Source organism: Acanthochromis polyacanthus, chromosome 17 (genome assembly GCF_021347895.1).
Source record: "Acanthochromis polyacanthus isolate Apoly-LR-REF ecotype Palm Island chromosome 17, KAUST_Apoly_ChrSc, whole genome shotgun sequence".
NCBI classification, from domain to species: domain Eukaryota; kingdom Metazoa; phylum Chordata; class Actinopteri; family Pomacentridae; genus Acanthochromis; species Acanthochromis polyacanthus.
The window spans coordinates 35042474-35064043 of record NC_067129.1 but is presented as its reverse complement, the minus strand read 5'-3'; the positions used below and the strand labels follow the sequence as shown (position 1 = coordinate 35064043).

Sequence of the window (21570 nt, the reverse complement as noted above, 5' to 3'; positions counted from 1 at the left end):
TCTTCACAAATATCTGTGACTACCTTGGTATTAAACAATCTCACTGCTGAACCACCAGGCTCAATCTAAGGTTGAATTTTTGGCTTTATATGTATCCTGAAACACTTGATTTCCCTCTTTTTCCTCCGAAAAAATGTGCAACAGTCAGGATGATATAAAATATTTCTGAAATAGCAAAAAGTTACAAAACGGTGCTCTTCAATGTCCTGCACAACACCGAAGATCAGGTCACAGCTGAACCCAACAGCAAATTATTTACATATACTGTGCTGTTTTACATAAAGGATAATGAATAAGCTACAACATGTTGCCTCTGAGGTGATGAGTAGCGTAGCTTCAGTCGAAAACTGAAAACAAAACATAAAAATAAAGGAGAGGCGTCCAAATGCCTTTTATTAAAGTTCTTAGGTTTAGTAAGACCTGGAGGACTGAGAATCTACACAGACAACATAGCATTTCATATTCTTTTATTGTATTTAACAACAATCAACAATAATACAACAATATTAATACAAAATTTGTGTTGATTTTCATTTGTTTGTCTCAGTGGGACAGTTTGTGTGACTTTAAATCAGTTAACAAGCTGTGTTTGGCTCCAGATCAACAGTATTTACAGCAACCAGCCGTTGAGGTGGCAGTGCCGCGCATCCACAGAAGAAGAAAAATCCGTCATTGTCCCACGAAGAAGAACTCATACATCCACAGGCTAACCGCTACTTAGCAGATAACATAAACACTGGCACATCTTTGGGGAGATCGAGTCATTTTAGCAGTTTACATCTTGTTTTTCCTGGAGAATTCGTACATGATGCGGTAGATTAGCTGAATGTCTCATGACCAGTCATGTTTGATCGGCTCTGGGATTTACGGAGGCCTTGAAGTTGTCCTGCTAGCGGATGGTAAGATTTGTCTCATAGGAGCAGCTAGCTAGCTAAGCTAACATCATCTATTGCAAAGGTTTTCCGTCCGCGGTGCCTGAATTTAATGCCACTCTGCTTGTTGCTGAACCTGAGAGGATTTAACTGGTTTTATAAATGTATTTTAAAAGGCGCTGGAATGTTTCGCACAGCAGCGGATCAGTGGAGAGTTTGATGAAAGCGCCTTCCCCGTTGTACTGACAGAATTTGACCCAGAATATAGAATAGTTAGCTTCTACTGAAATAACGGGATCTGTCAGGACCAAACTTACACGTCTGTAAGTCTGAGAGCCTCCTGTCACTTTCGGCTCATGAATTGTTGATCTAAGCTCCATCTGAATTAAACAAAATGTCATATTTTTGTGTAGTGTTGGCCTTGTTTTGTAGTCAGTCAGAGGCCCAGTGATGGGCGGTACTGCTCACTGTATGAACAATAGTCAGGACTTAAATGCACAGTATAGGGAACTGGTCAAGAAGCCATTCTGTACCCTGGCTTCTTCAATCATTTATGCCATCAAATGAACTAATATTAATGTGCTTCATCTGAATAATTTGGTTTTAATCTTTCTGATGATTATTATTGTCCATAAGCAACAAATATTGTCTTTGTTGCCACGACAACAAGACTTACATCATATTCATATTCTGTGCCGTCAACTAAATTGTCAAAAATTATTCCTGCAATTAACAATTACTTTCATTCCCAATAAATCTGTTTGATTATTTTTTTCAAATAATCGAAAATTTGGTCCATTAGAAGTGAGAAAATGGTGAAAAATGCTCAGAAAAAGGGGAAAAAAACTTCACCACACTTCAGTATTTATATTTACAGTCTCACACTCGCACACATACGCACAGTGTTTCCTAAAACTTAGGAAGGCAAATGTTTTGTTTTGTTCACAACCCAAAGATATTCAATTTACTGTCATAGAGGAGTATAGAAGTTTACAAAAAAATATGGAGTCAGATATTTTATTTATTCAAAACTATTTTACCAGATTTCTTGTATGTCCTTTGTGTTACTTATTTAAAGCAAAACTCACCAGTTCTTCTTTTTATAATCAGCATCTTGGAGTGTTTTTTGTAAAGCCTAATAACCAAATAGAAACAGAAATGAAGGTATTTTTTGGTGACTGTTGTGTAATTTAAATGTTGGAAATGAATTATTTAACCCATTTGCTGTCGCAACTCTGTTTCACAGTTCACTGTTAAAAACAAAATCTAATTTTGCAGTAGTATGCCCTGACAACAGTGCCGAAACATCTGTGGTATAAAAGCATGAATTTGTTGCACCTTTCTAAACTCTCAACAATGTACTTTTGTCCAACTGTGTTTTGCATAATCGCTGAATTGTTCTAGCATGTTGCTAATTAGCAGAGTAATTATGTTCAGCAGCTCTTCCACAAGCAAAGCATCTTTATAGGGAGCATTTTTCCAGATTAAATCAATGACACTTAATTAAAATATTTCAAGCATTTAAAAAAACAGCTCACACTGGATTTATTCTCCTCAGCATACAACTATTAATAGATTATTAACTTGTCACTCACACTTTTCCTGCAACGCAAAGCTTTAAAATTCTTTAGTTTGTTTAGAATTAGAGGGAACTTCAACGTATCATTATTATGTTAACCTTTAAATCTCAGTACAGTTAGAATAAACAAGTGGTGTTAGACCTCACGATATCTAATATGATCAGTTATGATAAATGGCATATAGCATCATGGGAAATGTGGTCTTAACTCACATTGCTGTTCTGTCTCCTCTCAGCCCATGATTCAGCTGGAGAAACCGGTGCTGACTGGTACCATGCCGGTGGTATGGCCCACCATCCTTGACCTGGGCAGGGATGAGTGCAAAAGAATTCTCCGTAAACTGGGTAAGTTCAAAGAGGAAAAGATGAATAATGAACCATCTAAGAGTAAAACCCAACATGAACAATATTCTTCGCAACAAGTCGAGCAGATTACAATCACAACGCTTTTGTGTCCAAGCTGCTTTTGATTTTTAATCAAATTTAAAGAGACTTAAATTAGGTTTTGTATGTTTGTCTGTTGTGTTAAAATGATAGCAGTTGCACAAAATGTAATCAGATGTGTAATAGGTTTCAGTGCTGCCTGTTGTTTGATGTGTGTTTCTGTCTCCCAGAGCTGGAGGCTTATGCCGGAGTCATCAGTGCCCTGCGAGCCCAGGGAGACCTGACAAAGGACAAGAAGGACCTGCTGGGGGAGCTCACTAAAGTCCTCGGGTAGCTGATCCCTTCGTATTCCAAATCTGGTTCATGGAGATAAATAACAGCTTCAGTTTCCTCACTGCACAAATTGAAGGAAGAGCACAAAATGCATAATATGCTTTATGTGAAATGATTTTTTTCCCTTTTACCCATCTACACTCTCATCCTTCCAGCATCTCAACAGAGCGCCATCGTGCAGAAGTTCGCAGGGCCGTCAATGATGAACGCCTCACCACCATTGCGTATCAGTAAGTGTGCGGCTTCAGTCGTGTTTTTATCTGTTTTCTTGAAAACACTCCTCAGTTATTTGCTTGTTTCAGCAATTATGAGGTATTTGAGTTCAGAAATTAGATTTTCTTTTAACTTATTTAATTATGTTGTGAAAACGTGGAAGTACAGGCTTTAAACAACAGCACAGTCTCTTCAGAACGCTTCAGTAATGACAAGACAGCGATGTGAGGATTTCAGTGCAGTGTTGTGAAAGTTGCAAGCTAATGTTGCAATACTTTTGTGTGGAAATCTGGTTGCAATTGAAAATGAATAATAGAAATCTGCAACAAAAGTGTAACTTTGACAACAATAAAACATAGGCATGATAATTGTTGTGACAAATGTCAGATTCAGTTTTATTCATACAGCACAAATTTACAATGGAAATCATGCCAGGCTATTTCCCATAGTAAATTCAAGACATTATTACTGTCATATTACAGAGAAAAAACCTAATGAATCCAGTGATTCCATTTGAGCAACGATGTGGTGACAGTGTGATGAAAAAAAACTCTCTTTTAATAAGAAAAACCTCCAGCAGAACCAGGCTCAGGGAGGGCGGCCGTCTGTCTCGACTGGTTGGGGTGAGTTGAGAGAGAAAAGGATAGTAGTGACAAAAAGACTGTTGTTAAATATCCATGATTTGCTGTAAAACACCATAAAACACTGGTGAGATCCATTAGGGATAGAATAGAGTAAAGTTTTAATGCTCCGGGGGAGACATTTGGCATTGGCATAATATTGCTTAAGACATGGACAACATGTACACCCCCTGTCGAAAGTTTTGAGACACTTTCTCATTCAAATAAATTAGAACCCGCCTCAAAACTTTTGAGAGGGGGTGTACAAATAGACACAGTGCAGATAGTCAACACCAACATCATTGAAAGCAATGATGCAAAAAGAGTGAAGAACCAAAGGAAATAACATGCCTCTACATTGATCCAAATGCATCTCTAGCTATCAAATTTCATATAAGGTTGTTGCTAGAGGTACGGACCCGTACCCGTAGCCTGTGGACTACGGATACGGCACTTGCCATTTGCCAATCAGATACACGAGATCTGGTCACGTGACTCCCGGTAGACGCTAGCGGTACGGACCGTAGCATCGGTACTACAGGTACGGACCCTAAACCTGACCCTAACAGTAACCCTAACCTTAACCCTTTAAGCTGCAGTCAATTCCAGCCATTTTCAGTACAAAAAATCGCTAATATTCTATTTTTAAACAAAAAAAATGACGAAAAATACAGGGTGCATTTCCTTGAAAACAACCAATTCGTGGATTTTATACCGACTTCAGGACATGTTTTGGACAAAATAGTTTACTGGCTTGTGTCGTCTGGATGTAAAAGTTTGGATTATGGCCGTTTTTTGTGGAATATTTTCATCTGTGTGTAATAATGAACCCGGAAATGTGAGTCGCGCTGTGTACGTTGAAGCCGTGTATAGAGAACGGATGGATGGATATTCGTTTTTGTCGGACAAATGTGTTTTTCTCACCCGCTGTGGTAATCGCATCTGAAAGTGGTTTATACCGGCGGATTCATGAGAATCTAAGCTTTCCATCGGCGTATAGTGTTTGTGTAATCGTGTTTGCAGCCGTCGGACATTCTTGAAATTCCTATGCAAATTAGTAGGTGTACCGCCGGCGGTACACTGAAGTTTTGCTTACCTTTCAACAGTTTGCAGTAGTTAGCAGCTTCTTGACTCGCAAGACTCGCGTACGGGTCCGTATCTGTCTGGCAAATGGTCCGTATCTGTAGACACTACCTTCATATAAACCTTCATCAAGTCCAGGCAGTGATTTCTCGTGGTTTGATTTATCAGTACCTTTTCCTTTAGCACCATCATCAGGTCAACTTGGAAACCTACTGGTATTCCCATCAGCCTCAGCTGCAGTTAGTTTCTGGTGAATGAAGCTCTTGTTTTCCAGAAACTCTTTCATTTTCTAGCTGTCTCCTCCACCACAATAACCTTCATTACTACAGCTAACACCGTTCAGATGCTTTGCTGGACCAATATCCAATGAAAAGCCTCAATAATGACATTTTAGAAATCTGCAACTGTTATTTTGACTGGAGTAAAGATCTTTCTGTTGCTTTCACTTACAGATATCTGGACTCTAAATTCTGATTAGTCACAGTGTAATCACAGTTAGTCAGAATGACAGTGTCGATATTTATTTTAATTTCACATATATTTTACAACTGAATACAAAGAATACAGAGCCTAATATACACTCTCTGATGACAAAATCAACATCGCTTTCACTCCTGAGGGTGCAGAAAGTACAACCTTTAACTTAAACTTGTTAAATGTTGAATAAAGTTGGTGTTCTAATTCTGAAAATGTGCTATTGTCTGTCTCCTCAGGATAAGTAGATCTTTTCTACCAGATGTGAAGTTGTTTGACACACGGGCAGCACTGAACTGCAGATTGTTGTTTTAAAACAATGCATCAAATCTTTTCCAGCATGTCGGGTCCCAACAGCTCGTCTGAATGGTCCATTGAAGGACGCCGGCTCGTCCCTCTGATGCCGAGGCTGGTCCCCCAGACGGCCTTCACGGTCACCGCTAATGCCGTGGCCAGTGCAACAGCCAATCAGAACGCCTCCCTGATGCTGCCAGCAGAAACAGGAAACAAAGAAGGTAGGCCAGACACACTCTGGGTTTGAGTCGAGGGTGTGTTGAGACGCTGCAGACTTGGAATTATGTGTTCCATTTCCTCCCTGCAGTGGTTGTATGTTACTCCTACACGAGCACCACCTGCACCTCCACCAGCGCCACAGCGACCAGTGGGCCCATCGGAGCGACGGTGAAATCTCCACGACCTCCAAGCCCTTCGTCCAACGTGGTGGTGCTGCCCAGCGGGAGCACCGTATATGTGAAGAGTGAGTGTCGACAACAACAAAGCAACACAAGCATTTGTCCATTTATTCCTTTGGATTTAAAGAATAGAAGAGACTGAAACTTATAGCATTTTTTTGTGAGAAAATTAAAAGGGATCAATAGTTGTGTAGTGGAGTGAAGACATTCGGGCAGGACAGAAGTGTTATCAGAGAAGAAACAATATATTATTGCCTATTAGAAGACTAATCCAGCAGAATTCATTCTCAGAATTACAGTCAAGATATGAAATACGTTTGTTGTCGTTACACAGGAGACCGTAGAGGCTTGTAGAGGACACCTCAGTGGAATAGGTTACATTGACATTTTTTTAATTTAGTGCATTTTTTCTTCAACGAAAAAAGTGCCTGTTAAAGAATAGTGTCATATATTCATAAATATGCTAAGTTAGATGTGCAGGTTAACTCTACCACAATCTGCCAGCTGGTTTGAAAGGCATGTGATCTTTAAAATATTAATAGAGAAATGCTATTCATGGATATATATGAGTTTTTATATGCGCTTATTGTTAGTGTTCTCTCCATATGTTTATTTATTTTTGTCTGATTACTGTACAGTGAGATAAGATTCACTGGAGTCAAAGTTCCTTATTTGCGTACAAACTTGGTCAATAAATTCTGAAAACATTGCCAAAGTTACACGATATATCAGAGCCAGAAACTGTAAAAACAGAAAGAATCATTGGATTTAACATTCAGTTTCAGCATGATGGTCCTTGAATCGATTTTGTGGCTTTTGGTTTCATCTGGATTCGCTTAAAATGGCAATATTTAATTAAAATCTCTTCATTATACACGTCTCATTTAAAAATTTGCTAAACATAGAGTAGTAGCTTTAACGAGATTGGGTTAAAAAAAAATCTGCATTCCTAAGGGAAACCGTGAGGCAATTAGTGAATCAGCAGCAAAAATATGGAGTTAGAACAGTCTCATAATTCACAAATGCACACAGAAGAATTCACAAATGTAAACTGCAATCCACAAATGCACACAGAAGAATTCACACATGTGAACTGGGGTTCACAAATGTAAACTGCAATCCACAAATAAATTAAGAAAGTTCACAAATGTATTTCTGCATTCACAAACTGCTTTTGTGTGTGAATCTTTTTTGAGACTGCTCTGCCGTCAGCTCGATCCACAAATGCATTTTTTTCAACACGGAAGTTTCTGTAGCCAATCAGATGTCTCCCTCCTTTCAGCCAATCACAAAAACTCACCCCACGTGGGGGTGGGTGTACTGTTCAGCCAATCATATGAACGCGTCCGCACAGCGTTATACTTGACCGTGTCATTGGGCTGAAGAGTGAAGCTGCCCGTCGGAGAGACCATGGCGTCTGATGGGGACAGTAGACCCTTTATTTGTTTGCAAACATTGTGACGTTTTTTGTGGCCGGGGCTTATGCTGGAGGCAAAAGCTGAGCGAGAAGTCAAGCGGGACTGGGAGTATATAGTTTGCGCTGGGAGTTTGCAGCGCAAACTCGAGCATTTTTAACCCATTAAACTTCAGTGTACCGCCGGCGGTACACTTACTAATTTGCATAGGAATTTAAAGAATGTCCGAAGGCTGCAAACGTGATTATATAAACATTATACGCCGATGGAAAGCTTAGATTCTCATGAATCCGCCGGTATAAACCACTTTCAGATGTGATTACCACAGCGGATAATATAAACACATTTGTCCGACAAACAACAAATATTCATCCATCCGTTCTCTATGAATAATGAACCCGGAAATGTCAGTCGCGCTGTGTACGTTGAAGCCGTGTACAGAGAAAGGATGGATGGATATTCATTGTTTGTCGGACAAATGTGTTTATATTACCCGCTGTGGTAATCACATCTGAAAGTGGTTTATACCGGCGGATTCATGAGAATCTAAGCTTTCCATCGGCGTATAATGTTTATATATTCGCGTTTGCAGTCTTCGGACATTCTTTAAATTCCTATGCAAATTAGTAAGTGTACCGCCGGCGGTACACTGAAGTTTAACGGGTTAAAAATGTTCGAGTTTGCGCTGCAAACTCCCAGCGCAAACTACATACTCCCAGTCCCGCTTGACTTCTCGCTCAGCTTTTGCCTCCAGCATGAGCCCCGGCCACAAAAAAACGTCACAATGTTTGCAAACAAATAAAGGGTCTATTGTCCCCATCAGACGCCATGGTCTCTCCGACTGGCAGCTTCACTCTTCAGCCCAATGACACGGTCAAGTATAACGCTGTGCGGACGCGTTCATATGATTGGCTGAACAGTACACCCACCCCCACGTGGGGTGAGTTTTTGTGATTGGCTGAAAGGAGGGAGACATCTGATTGGCTACAGAAACTTCCGTGTTGAAAAAAATGCATTTGTGGATCGAGCTGACGGCAGAGCAGTCTCAAAAAAGATTCACACACAAAAGCAGTTTGTGAATGCAGAAATACATTTGTGAACTTTCTTAATTTATTTGTGGATTGCAGTTTACATTTGTGAACCCCAGTTCACATGTGTGAATTCTTCTGTGTGCATTTGTGGATTGCAGTTTACATTTGTGAATTCTTCTGTGTGCATTTGTGAATTATGAGACTGTTCTAACTCCATACAAAAACAGTTGCAAAGGAAAAATTCAGGGACTTTTCAGCTGAACTGCAGAAATATGCAGAATCAAATAAATGTAAATAGTAAATATCTATTGTATGGAAAGTCGCCATGTTTTTTTCTGTCTTGAACATGTAACGCATATATACAACTTGATTCCAGGTTTTTTCATTTTTTTATAAACCAATGAGCTGGAGAAATTCAGGTCTCTTTTTGTTCTTTTTTAATGATTTATGAAATTATACCTGTCTCCTGCTACTAAATTTCTCTCGGCTTCTAGCTGTGGTTGTTGCTTCCATTGAGATGCAGAACTTTATATTGCAGTAAAAAATGAGTTCACACTGAGTAAAAATGTGACAGGAGCAAACACAATGTTTAGACACTGCTTGGAGTTCAGAGGGTCAGTACTTACGTCTGTCTTCGTGGTTGTGGTTTGACTTGGAGAGCAAAGGCTGGATTTGAATGTGTTCTTTCCATATGTGATGCAAGTGTGTTGAAGCTAAAGTGGGATATTTTCTTGGAAAGAGCTTTCCAATAGTCTGAAGCGAAACAGTGAAGCTTTTTTTTATCCAGAATTTTCTCAACATAAATGCTGATCTGATTGAATGTAATGACCATATTAGAGTTTTTGATATAATTCCTGTACCACTGTTTCACTTTTAACTCAGTTTAATTTTATAGATTCTTTCTTTAGCCTTAGACAGGAAAATAGCATTCATAATGTATATTGTAGTAGCATAAATAAGAAGAGAAAGCACACTGTGTAGCTAAATTTTAGTGTCTTTTGGCCAAATGTTTTGGATTAATGAATTTTCAGGTCACTTCTCTGGTCAGGCATTTAAAAAAAAGTCTACTGATCAGCCTACAGAGGGCACTACAGGGTTTGTTTTCTTGTTACCAAGAGATTTAAACATTATTCTTCTGTCTACAGTAGAGACTGACATTTTTTCGGGATTCCCGCGGGTCACGGGATTCCCGTGGGATTCCCGCGGGATGGGAGTCAGCTTTACTATTGCTCACGTGATTGGGACAGTACAGGATAAAAAGTTAACGGGAGCAGACGGGAGCGGGAACCAATCAATAAGACAAAATATAATTTATGACATGCACCGCCATTTTGTAGTTTTTTTGACAATAAGCCTACACTGTAATGGAAGTGAAAAGAACTACACGGCCCAGAAGCCAACAGTGCTTCCGGCCGCTGCTCTCCGCCGTAATTCAAAGAAGAAGAACAGCAATGGAGGGAGTTAACACTGGCGTAGACTCTGATGTGCTAAAAACTGATTTGCAACGCAAAGTAAGAAGTAAGGACCTATCTATTAAGCTGACAGAAATGGCAGGGAAGTTGGAAATATTGCTCAGCTTCACGAGAGTCGCGTGTGACGGCGTTAACACGCCGTATGCCGCTTGCAAAACATGTTTAACCATAGTTAAGTACAGCAGTGAGTCAGGGACGAGTGGTCTATTCATTCATTCAAAGGGAACAATTGCTCAATAAATAAGCAAAATGAAGCTTCATATGTTTGGGTTTATTACACTAAGGTAGGCACTTTTGTTTGGACCGTGGTAATAAATGGGTCCTAATTTTACCAGAGATGAACTGTTCCTGTTGCCATATCTTTTGAAATGAAACTGCAGAACACAAAGTAATCTAAAAAGAACGGGGAGAAAATCAAATCAAATTCATTGTATTGCCTAAAAACTAGAGGAAGGGGGAAAAAAAGGGAGCGGTACAGAAGTGGGAGTCATTCTGAATGGGAGTGGGATGGGAGTGGGAGCCATTTTACCAGGAGTGGGATGGGACAGGATTTTTTTTTTTTTTACTCTGGCCTGGGATTGGGACGGGACAAGATTTTTTTTCTGTGGGAGTGGGATTGCACAGGAGTGAAAATCCACTCCCGTGTCACTCTCTAGTCTACAGCTCATCTCCTGCCATGTATGAATGACCAGTGTTTCCACAGAACGAATGATTCAGAAATTTTCCCCTCAGTCAATCCCTTGAGTCTGGGATTTAAATTTCCTAAACACAGCCGCTCTCTGTCTTCGGATTTGCTGGATTTGATTCGACAGTCCCACAAACATCTGCTCCTGATTTTGCATGAGAATCGAACAGCAGCGTGACAACATAAAATAGGAAGGGACCGAGAAATGACAGAGACTCTGGACTATGTGATCAGAACTTGCACAACAGGCCATGTCGTTGTGTCTGTTACAGTTTCAGATTCACAGAATGTTTATGAATCAGTGGAGATGTTTGAAATGTTATTCATGATTTTCCTCTGTAAACTTATACATGACAGCCTTGGTTGAAAATTGTCATGTGTCTTTTACGGTTAGTTAAGTCTTGTACTAAGCTGATTTGTGTTGTTTAGACTACTGGTTGGAAAAAACGAGACATTGTTAAGCTTCAACACACTGAGCAGTTGATTGATTAATGGACCAAATTATTATTCAATCCTAATGTTTTTCCCTCCATTTCTCCTCGCAGGTGTCAGCTGTTCCGACGAAGATGAGAAGCCTCGTAAGCGACGGCGCACCAACTCCTCCAGCTCATCGCCGGTGATGCTGAAAGAGGTTTCCAAGGTGTCACCGCCGGTGTCCAAGAACATTACGGTGCCCGTGAGCGGCAGCCCCAAGATGAGCAACATTATGCAGAGCATCGCCAACTCCCTGCCACCTCACCTGTCCCCCGTCAAGATCACCTTCACCAAGCCCACCATCCAGACCACCAACACCACCACGCAGAAGGTGAGCTCGTCATGATCTCTTTCGCCACCTCACCTTGTCTCTCTACACGCTACTTGTGATTTTAATCCACTTGTGTTTAATCAGGTGATCATCGTGACGACGTCTCCGAGCTCCAATTTCGTGCCCAACATCCTCTCCAAGTCTCATGCCCACAACAACGCCGCCATGGCCAAGCTGGGCTCCACCTCCATGCTGACCACCCCCACTCAGAAACAGACGGTGGTGTTTCCTGCAAACTCCAGCCCTTCCTCAAACCCTAACGCCATCGCTGTGACAACAGTGGTCTCCTCCACACCCTCAGTGGTCATGTCAACTGTCGCATCATGTATGACCTTCTTCTGTGCCCATTTATGGAGCATTTAATCCTCTATTTAGCATCTATAGTCTTGAGAATGTTGCTTGTGTTTCTTTGCAAAATAAAGCTACATTTGCTTATTTTTTAAAACAAAAAAAAAGGCTTTAAAACAAAAAAATGCGGTACAAGGTATAGATAGACAGCAAAAAACTATGTGCAGACACATAATATTAGAATATTATAAAATAGAAATACATGCACAATATTCAACTTGTAAAATCCATTAATTAAACAAAATAAAGTTGTGTAAAATACCAGCACAGGCTAGAACAAATAGAGAGCCACTTGTAAGATCAATTTGTAAAATACAAATAAATATGTACATGGTAGGCAGTACAACTCAAGCATATCATGAAGTAATTATCACTCCTGAAACGAGTTAGTTTTTCTATGTTTTTGTCTTTTGCTGCAACCTTAAAGCTGCTGTTACAGAAACAGCATATGATGATATAGCTTTTAGATAATAATATACCTCTGACAAACTCCAGATTTGTATTTTAAAATTAGTCCAACAGCAAATCTGACTAAAGGGAAACACAGCAAATTCTCACATTTGGGACCATCAGATTCACCTAATGTCTGTGTTTGAGGAGCCAGCAGTGCTAAAATCACAGCAGCGCCTCTGACCGTCTCTGTTCACTGTTGCAGCTTCAGCCGGAGTGAAGGTGGCTTCGGCCAGACTTCCGTCTCCTAAAACCCTGGTGGGTTCACCCACCCAGATCCTGGCTCAGTTCCCCAAACAGCAGTCACCCAAACAGCTGCAGCAGAGTTCACCTTTAGGAGCTGGAGTCAGTCAGAGTCAAAGCACCAACACATCACCGGGAACCAAACCCACCATCCAGATCAAACAGGAGTCCGGTCAGCAGAGTCCATTACTTACTCTCTCTCTCTCTCTCTCTCTCTCTCTCTCTCTCTCTCTCTCTCTCTCTCTCTCTCTCTCTCTCTCTCTCTCTGTCTTTCTTTGTCTTTCATTCTTTCTTTGTCTTTCATTCTCTCTCTCTGTCTTTCTTTGTCTCTTTCTTTCTTTGTCTTTCATTCTTTGTCTCCTTTCTTTATGTCTTTATCTCCGTCCTTCTTTCTTTCTTTCTTTCTTTATCTCTTCCTTTGTCTTTTGTCTTTCTTTATCTGTTTCTTAATATGTTCTTTGTACTGTATGTATGTTTCTTTCTTTGTCTTTATCTCGTTCTATTTTTGTTTCTTTCTTTCTTTATCTCTTACTTCATGTACTGTATGTATGCATATATTTCTGTCTTTCTTTCTGTCATCTCTTTTTCTTGTTATCTCTGCCTTTCTTTTTCTCTCTTTTTCCTCAAATAATTTGACTGCATTTTAAAAGCATTACAAACACAACAGATAAGCTGTAAATGAGAAATTGTTGTGGAATAATGACTCAGCACTGCAGCATGTGTTTGTTTGTGTTGACTAAATGTGTTGTGTTTGTGCAGGAGTGAAAATAATCACTCAGCAGGTGCAACCGAGTAAAATCCTGCCCAAACCTTCATCTGTGGCTCTGTCCAGCAGCAGCTCCTCTCCCATCATGGTCGTCAGTAGCAACGGAGCCATCATGACCACCAAGCTGGTCACTCAGCCCACAGGTCAGAATCACAATCGCAGAACAAAATCCATCTTTTAAGGGTTTCATAATATGACTGTGTGATCAAATGCAAAATTAAAAATCTGACTTTTTATAGCTGATTCATATTTGGTGCTGCAGATAGAAGTAGGGATGGTTGATACCAGGCCTGGTTATTAACTCTGTGTTTTGTGCGCAGCTACACAGGCCACCTATACCAGACCCACTGTTAGTCCCAGCATCGGCGCCAGAATATCAGCCTCCAGTGGCGGGACTACCTACGTCAAGACCACCAGCGGCAGCATCATCACCGTGGTACCCAAGTCTCTGGCTACTCTGGGCGGGAAAATCATCAGCAGCAACATCGTGTCTGGTGAGTCGATGGCGTCCTGCAGCAGGGTTTTCTGCATCTGTTTTTACAGTTGTTAATAGAATATTGTCTTTTTTTTTCTGCTGCAGGCACGACGACTAAGATCACCACCATCCCCATGACCTCCAAACCCAACGTCATTGTGGTGCAGAAAACCACAGGCAAAGGAGCGACTATCCAGGGACTGCCAGGCAAGAACGTGGTCACGACGCTTTTAAATGCCGGGGTCAGTCAATCACACTTTTTTCTAAAGAAATCATTCAATTTCCTGCTGAAAGTTAAATGAGAAGGTTGATGCCACTCTTATATCTGTAGCAATTAGCTTCGCTTTGTATAAAAAAGGAAACAGGCATTGACTGATAAAGAGTGATGTCTTGCTTCTTTAATGCTGTAATCAGTGACTTTCTGGAGTCTCAGCAGGATGTTTACCTTGTGTTTGTGTTAAAAATGTTAAGTCTGTTGGATTTCAACACTTTACACTCAATGTTGTCAACATTTTGGTGTTTATTTAATCGGAGTAATTTGGCTGAGAAGCTCTTTTTTGTCCAGTCGAATCACAGACTAATCTATCAGCCCCAGAACATTTTCACTGCGACAGCTGGGGGGGTTATTTCGTTGTTCAAGGGCATGTCAGCACTGTTGTTTCACTTTCCCAGCCCTGATTTATACTGAAAGCTATTACAGTACAACATATGCAGATTTGACAATTTCAAGATTCATGATTTCAATCACTGAACAAAGGTGGGAGGAGCAGCAGGAGTTGCCATTTTGACTTTTCTATTCTTCCGCTGAGGTTGACAGTCACAAGTTTTTGAAATGTACACTTAGTGACTTCAAATTCAGTTCCCTAAGATGTGGTAAATGTGGTAGTGTGATGAAAATCCTAGTGCTTCACAATGACAGTCATAAAAACATCAGGATTTGAAAGGAGACCATTAAAAAACATAATTCAGTGGATGAAATCCAAACAGGGCAGAAAGGTAAAAAGATGCAACACATTAACGTGAACACATTTTTTTATTGTTTAAATGTTACCTGTCTATGTGTAGTTAGTTACCAAGTAATAACTAATTTCGCTGCATTTAGTAGCATGTTGGTAACAGTGCTGTTTACTTTTCACGAGCATTGAGAGCTTCAGTTCAATCACACAATCCTTAATGCGGTCTGCACACACCAGCTAGCAGCCTGTCAGCAGCTAACGGCTAACTAGCTATGTGTTTTTTAAGTGTCTGTAGGCACAAAATATATAGAATTAAAAATAAACCTACATCTTCTGATTTAGCAAACTGCTTTTCCCATGTAGGTGTAGCTTAAATCTCTTCAGTTGTCTGTTTAGTAGAGCTTCATTTATTGTAAAGGTCTTTCCAGCTGAGTTCATACAGTTTCCTCTTAGCTGCTGAACCCTGATAGTAAATAAATATTATTTACTGAAATCTGTGATGTTCTGTAGTAAAGTGTGTGCTGTGTGTGCTGCAGGGTGAGAAGAGCCTGCAGGCAGTCCAGGGAACCAAACCAGCAATCATCACAGCCTCCAGACCCATCACCAAGATGATCGTCACACAGCCCAAAGGCATGAGCGGGTCTCAGTCCACCGCCACGAAGATCATCCCCACCAAGATCGTCTACGGCCAGCAGGGAAAGACGCAGGTGGGTTTCCTCCCGTAGTGCTGTTTCATCATTAACACGTTGTACATGTTATCATTAGATCCTGGTTAACCACAGGCCATAGAAGTTATCATATGACTGTTTACAAACATCAAGTGGATTTTCATATGACCTACAGACTGACAAGAAACCACAGGGTTATTTTATGTAAGTAAAGAAGACAAAAGCTGCTTCTTCTCCAAATTGTTCATCATAATCTTCTTAGTTAATTTCCTCAGAGTAATGCATCAGTTACTATAATGTGGCACCAGCTTTGAATATTTTCCAGAGAAGTGAGAGCCGGTAATTAAAATAGACATGCGACAGCTTATACAGAAAAAAAAGTTCCCATTTCTAAATGCTGACGAATATACAGTGAAGCTTTATCACTTATCTTTCCTCTTTCTCCCTTCACTTCCTCCATTCAGGGAGAGGAATGAGCCTTTTAATGAAACAGGCTGACAGTAGTGCTACTATCTTGCTACTATCTGTCTGGTATCATCAGACAGCTGCAGTGGAGCATGATCAGGTGTCTGACCTTTAATATTAAACTTGCATGACGTGATTGTTTCAGCCGGAGCAACAATGACATATTATCAGTGTGTGAAGCTGATACAGCGTAATATATTCACAAACGCTTGCCTGTCCAGCTTCTATAGAGCCACATTTGTATATATTTGGAGGTTCTGTGTTCAGTATTCACTCTTGTCTTGGATCCTCCAGCTCCTGAGAGAATAGGTTTCTATCTGCTCTACTTTGCTTTTCAGCTCCTTAAACCACTTTCAGACATGAAGTCCTTTCTGTTAATCTGATGGCAACTAAACATGTCCGCTGCACATCTGAATAAGCGTACCGGTCACTTTTATGGAAAAAAACTAGATCTGCTTTCAACATGGCACAAGTATAAACCGCACCCAGTCAATTTAATGGCTAGATACGCTCAAGCAACGATACTTCTAGCTGTGTGAAGTTATTAAGGGAAGGCTTTTTCCACATTGCAGCACTAATATTTATCCAAAAACATCAGCCTTCTTAGTTTATTTAACACCTGCAGCAGAATCCACCCGAGCGTCTCCAAAGCAAGAAAGCTGCGTGTCTTTTCAGACAACGAACAAAAGCACCAGCAACTTCTTTAATTACTTGGAACTATACATTATCCCCAACATGGAAACAGAATCAGTCCAGTGCAGGGTCCAGCAGCAAGTCATAGTTTACTGTGTTGCTTCCAGCTGTTTAGGAGTTTTTCCTCAGAGTTTATTACACACCTACAGCAGCAGAATCCATATGAGCGTCTCCAAAGTGAGGAAGCTGTGCACATTTGCATACATGAACAACAGCACCAATAACTTCACTAATTGCTTGTAATTTTAAATAATCCCTTATACGCAGACAGGGTCTGTTCTGGTTAGGATCCAGCAGCAAGTGTCACTGTAAACTTTTCTTTACATCAAACAGCTGTCATACAAAGAGTCACAGTTTAGTGTGTTGCTTCCAGGTGTTTGGGAGTTTTTACTCTAAGTTTAAGAAACACCTGGAGCAGAATCCACATGAGCATCTCCAAAGCAAGAAAGCTGCGTGTCGTTGCACACAATGAACAGTGGTGCTGGTCATGTCATTAGTTGCCTGTAATAATAAATTATCTCCAACATGGAGAGAGGATCTATTCAAGTCAGGATCCAACAGCAAGTCTCAGTTTACTTTGTTGCGTCAAGCTGTTTAGGAGTTTTTCCTCAGAGTTTATTACACACCTGCAGCAGCAGAGTTACACAATAAATGTCTGTGGGATTGTTTCCGTGATGGCAGACAACAACGCAATAATGATAAAATAAAATGACTAACATGACCTTGTTTTTTTATTAACATGTCTGATCGATCCCCATCGCTTCCTCCTGTCATGACGAGTTTGTATTCATACTAGGCGGTTCCTATGAAACCAGCCTCCGCTGCAGATGTTTTTCAGTTCCAGGGGATTTTTTTGTGTGCATTTTTAACATCTTGGTGAAACAAAATTCTGTAGAAATTCTCAATATTTTTCTGAAAAATGCTGAATAACATGTTGTAGGATGTGAAAGTGTCAACAGTGGTTACAGAGGAAACACCTAGTCAAAAGTGATGGTCAGACTAAATTCCCAAATCTTCCTCATATTATAATTTTGGCATGTAAGTCTGTTGGGGGAATTTGAATTTAGAATGCAAATGTCAGAATATATTGTGAGGGGGTAAATTCCATCCTCCTTGTTTCCAGGTGTTTTTGCTGCTCAGTACCTCACTGACTTCAAACAGTGAGAATTATATGAAAATATCAGCTAAACCATGTGCATTTAGGAAGATCAGAATTAATATCTAATATTTTATCACTCTGATGGGATTCTACTGACTTTTTCAGGTACCATTCACAAACATTATGTCATAGTTTCACATTCACACGCATCACTGGAGTTCTAACTTTAGCCTGAATTCAGTTTCTGTTTCAGTCATTAAGGGGAAATTGAGGTCAGTGACTCAGCTAGCTATGCAAAAATACACATAGTAAAGTATAAAACGCCCACGGTGATGAGCTATAGTTCAGTTACAGCGGAACTGCAAACTAGATCTGCTGAAACTGAAAGAGACTGTCTGAAAAATCACCTCACATTTTTTAAAATCAGTCGGAGTGTTGCAGAAAACAGTTTCCATAGATGTGAACGACTCCTGTCTACCAAACTAACTAACTACAACCACATCAGTCTCTCACATAGATGAATTTTTCCAAAGCATACCTTGTCGTCACTGGTGACTGTTTACTGACCATGCAACAGTAGAGCTGCAATAATTAATCAGTTAATAGTCAACTGTTGCATTGATCACCAGCTGTTTGAAGCAAAATAATCAATCTGAGAAATTTTGTAAGAAAAATAAATTCTTTGACACCAACTTGTTAAATTTGAGCAGTTTCTAGTTTCTTTCTTCTTCTGTGACAGTAAACGTAACATCTTTGGGTTGTGGATAAAATGTGGTCTTGTCTTCTTGGTCTTTGTAAAACCCTGCTCAACATTTTTAACCAATTTTCTGCCATCTTATGAACCTTATCTTATGAACAACAGCAACTGTTGACATTCATGACTCAAGAACTTGATAATCTGGTCCATTCGTCATCTTCATATTAATACCTCAGTATCACAGGTCAAAAATTTGCCTCAAGCAGCTTTAAAATCAGGCGTAAACTAACCGTGACGTCACCCGTTGGTTTCAACGCAGAGAAAATGAAGCCCGGATTTTGCTACTTCCTGGTCGCCGTTTTGGATTTTTTGGAGTCAGTGACGTGAAAAGCGTCATCAAACAGTCTGGACCGGAGAGCAACTAGGGGCAGGATTGGCTGAGGACTCTCTTATCCCGCCCACATTTTACCGCATAGGCTTCTGTTGCTGTCTATCAAGTATAGCCACGCCCCCTGGCTCCGCCAACTTTAACGATTTATTTAAAATTCAGTATTGATTTATTTTAAGATCGGCCACCTGATCTCTCATTTTGACCATGAAAACTAACGGGGAAAAAATCCTGAGGTGTAGAAAATCAGTCTATCAAATTTTATTTTTTCCAAAAATGAATTGGGGTCTATGGAGAAAAAGCTTTTTGGAGCCAACCCTAGCGGACGGCGTGATATTGCAAGTTTTTGACACTTCCGGGTTGGCTTCAATTCTGGAGCCAGATGCTACGTCCACTATATATACAGTCTATGTTTAAAATCTGTGCATCCTCTGTCCTTAGACCCTTGAGTTGGAGAAGGAAAAACACTCAAAAAAAATCTTTATTGATGTACGATTATAGTGATCCCTCCTTAGCAGCCAGACACGATATTTCAGATTTACAGTAAAGACAATTAGGTAAAATTATGGAATGTGCATATCTTAAGTTTCAGCTGTTAACAGTCACCTGCTGCATTTGAGAATGTGTGAAAACTAGTTAGCAACTGAACAAAGAAGTACACCCCCTGTCAAAGTTTTGAGACACTTTCTCATTCAAATAAATAAGAACCCATTTCAAAACTTTTGACAGGGGGTGTATAAATGGAAAGCTCAAAAACTAATGAGTAAATATTTGAAACGCCCAATACCTGCTAAATATTTTGATGGTGATTTTACGACAAACAAACAACAAAACAACTAAATAAAGGAGGCTAAAAGTGCCTTTGAATTTGAAGTTCAAGAGCTCTGTGTCCATCCATTACTTCCAAATTTCCAATGTGGGACAACTGTGAATCTTTTTTGAGTAAAATTCATGTTTTATACTTTGAGAAATTCATTTGATTTAATGTTTTCTTACTTCCAGATGTTTATGTTTTAGTTGATTCAACTTGTCCTATATATTCTTAATGATTTTATGATGGAAATTTGAATAGTTTTCTTTGTAATTTTATCTTAGTTTCTTTTTTTTGCATCTTTGCTCTACTTTCTTCCTCATTGCATCCCCAAGTGTGAATAAAAGTTGATGAAAAATCCTGGACAGATACAGAATGACTATGTCTTGTGTAAAATTAATCACGTGGCAATGTGTTTTTATTGCTGATACTGTCAAATAACATTCTGTAAAGTTCAAAACGCACCATCTGGATCACAGTGCCAGTCAAACAGTCTAGACACCACAGCTGTCCAGGTCACCGCATGCTCCTCTGGTTTCCTTCCAGGTTCTTATCAAGCCGAAGCCGGTCTTCCAGACGGCGGTGGTGAGCGAGCAGACCAGGCAGCTGGTCACTGAGACGCTGCAGCAGGTGACCCGTTCTGCAGAGATGGGTCAGATCCAGACTGCAGGTCAGGACGGATCCTCGAAGGACGAGGCCGGCAGCATCACGGAGGCCGGCAGCTTAGCCAGCGAGGCCTCGCATGGCAGCAGTCAAGGTACACTTCCCTTTATCATAGAGACAAGATGAGAAGGTCAGAAACATCAGTTGTTCCCCTGGAAGCACTAAAAGTCCCATATGGTAAAAATGTATTTTTATTGTCTTAAAACTTGGAGGTGTATAATAAATGGTATGAGAATATGAAGACACTTACTACCACGTTCCTCAACTAGACTTAAACTCAGCTTTTTGCAAGCAGGTGAGGATTTACTTCAGTGTCAGTGTAGAAATTTAGGAACTAGTAGATGTTGAGCTAAAGATAAATAGATACTTTTTATTTTATAGAAATTATTTTCCCAACTGAGCACATCGTTTCAACTAAACCAAAAAACTACAAACAGAACTTTAAAAATATTTAAGAAGCACGGAATAATGAAGCAACATAAACTGAAAGTGGAAGATTTAGAGCTAAATATTTATGTAATTCTGCTCCCTCTCAGAGAGAGTCTTCTTCCTCAAGGCGGCAGGGATAGCAGCATTTTTTTAGAACAAGGCTTAAACCAGAAGTTCTACAGTGATGGAGCAATTATCCATCTTTGTAGTATGTCTGTGTAGATTCTCAGTCATCCAGGTCATGGTAATCGTAGGAGCTTCAGTAGAAATCAACTGGACGTGTCTTGTAGATTCTTGAAGATGTTTTAGCTCTTCAGACATTAAACAGAAAACTGAGAAGAGAAAGATTTAGAGCTACAGATTTATATAATATTTTTCCACCTCACAGAGAGTCTTCTTCCTGAATGGGGCAGCGACAGCAGCTTTTTTTTTTTTTAAACAAGGCTTAAACCAGAAGCTTGAGAAACAGCTTTTGCTGATGTGTTTGTGTTATTTAATCTGTTCAACAGTAATAAAGGTGTTTCATTGGCCTGAAATCTTCATATTCCCACCTGTCAACCCACCAAGTGCCTCCTGGCCTGCTGCCGCTGTATTTATCGACTTTTAAAGGAACATTATACTCATTTTATCACATTTGTTTCTTAGTTTGAGGGCCAATGGTGACGTAACTGTCTTTGCAGTACATGATTTTATGTAGGTTCTCAGTCTTTCAGATTATGGTAAGCCTAGGAGCTTCAGTAGAAATCAACTAGATTTCTCTT

The 21570-nt window shown here is 40.0% G+C and overlaps 1 protein-coding gene across 3 annotated transcripts in view; it reads left to right on the top strand.

The window, feature by feature from the left end:
* The first annotated feature begins 646 nt into the window (after positions 1 to 646).
* emsy (EMSY transcriptional repressor, BRCA2 interacting) overlaps positions 647 to 21570 on the top strand; it is a 32977-nt gene continuing 12053 nt past the window's right edge. For 2 of the 3 annotated variants that reach the window (XM_051937651.1, XM_022218151.2), the window contains exons 1-14: positions 647 to 899; positions 2688 to 2796; positions 3066 to 3165; positions 3324 to 3398; positions 5898 to 6073; positions 6160 to 6315; positions 11399 to 11658; positions 11743 to 11983; positions 12662 to 12871; positions 13459 to 13608; positions 13786 to 13959; positions 14046 to 14182; positions 15433 to 15603; positions 20264 to 20474. In XM_051937651.1, coding sequence (XP_051793611.1) covers positions 897 to 899; positions 2688 to 2796; positions 3066 to 3165; positions 3324 to 3398; positions 5898 to 6073; positions 6160 to 6315; positions 11399 to 11658; positions 11743 to 11983; positions 12662 to 12871; positions 13459 to 13608; positions 13786 to 13959; positions 14046 to 14182; positions 15433 to 15603; positions 20264 to 20474 — 2173 coding nt within the window. In that variant the 5' untranslated portion in view covers positions 647 to 896. The remainder of the gene's footprint in view (positions 900 to 2687; positions 2797 to 3065; positions 3166 to 3323; positions 3399 to 5897; positions 6074 to 6159; positions 6316 to 11398; positions 11659 to 11742; positions 11984 to 12661; positions 12872 to 13458; positions 13609 to 13785; positions 13960 to 14045; positions 14183 to 15432; positions 15604 to 20263; positions 20475 to 21570) is intronic. The other variant, XM_022218150.2, reaches the window with a different exon arrangement.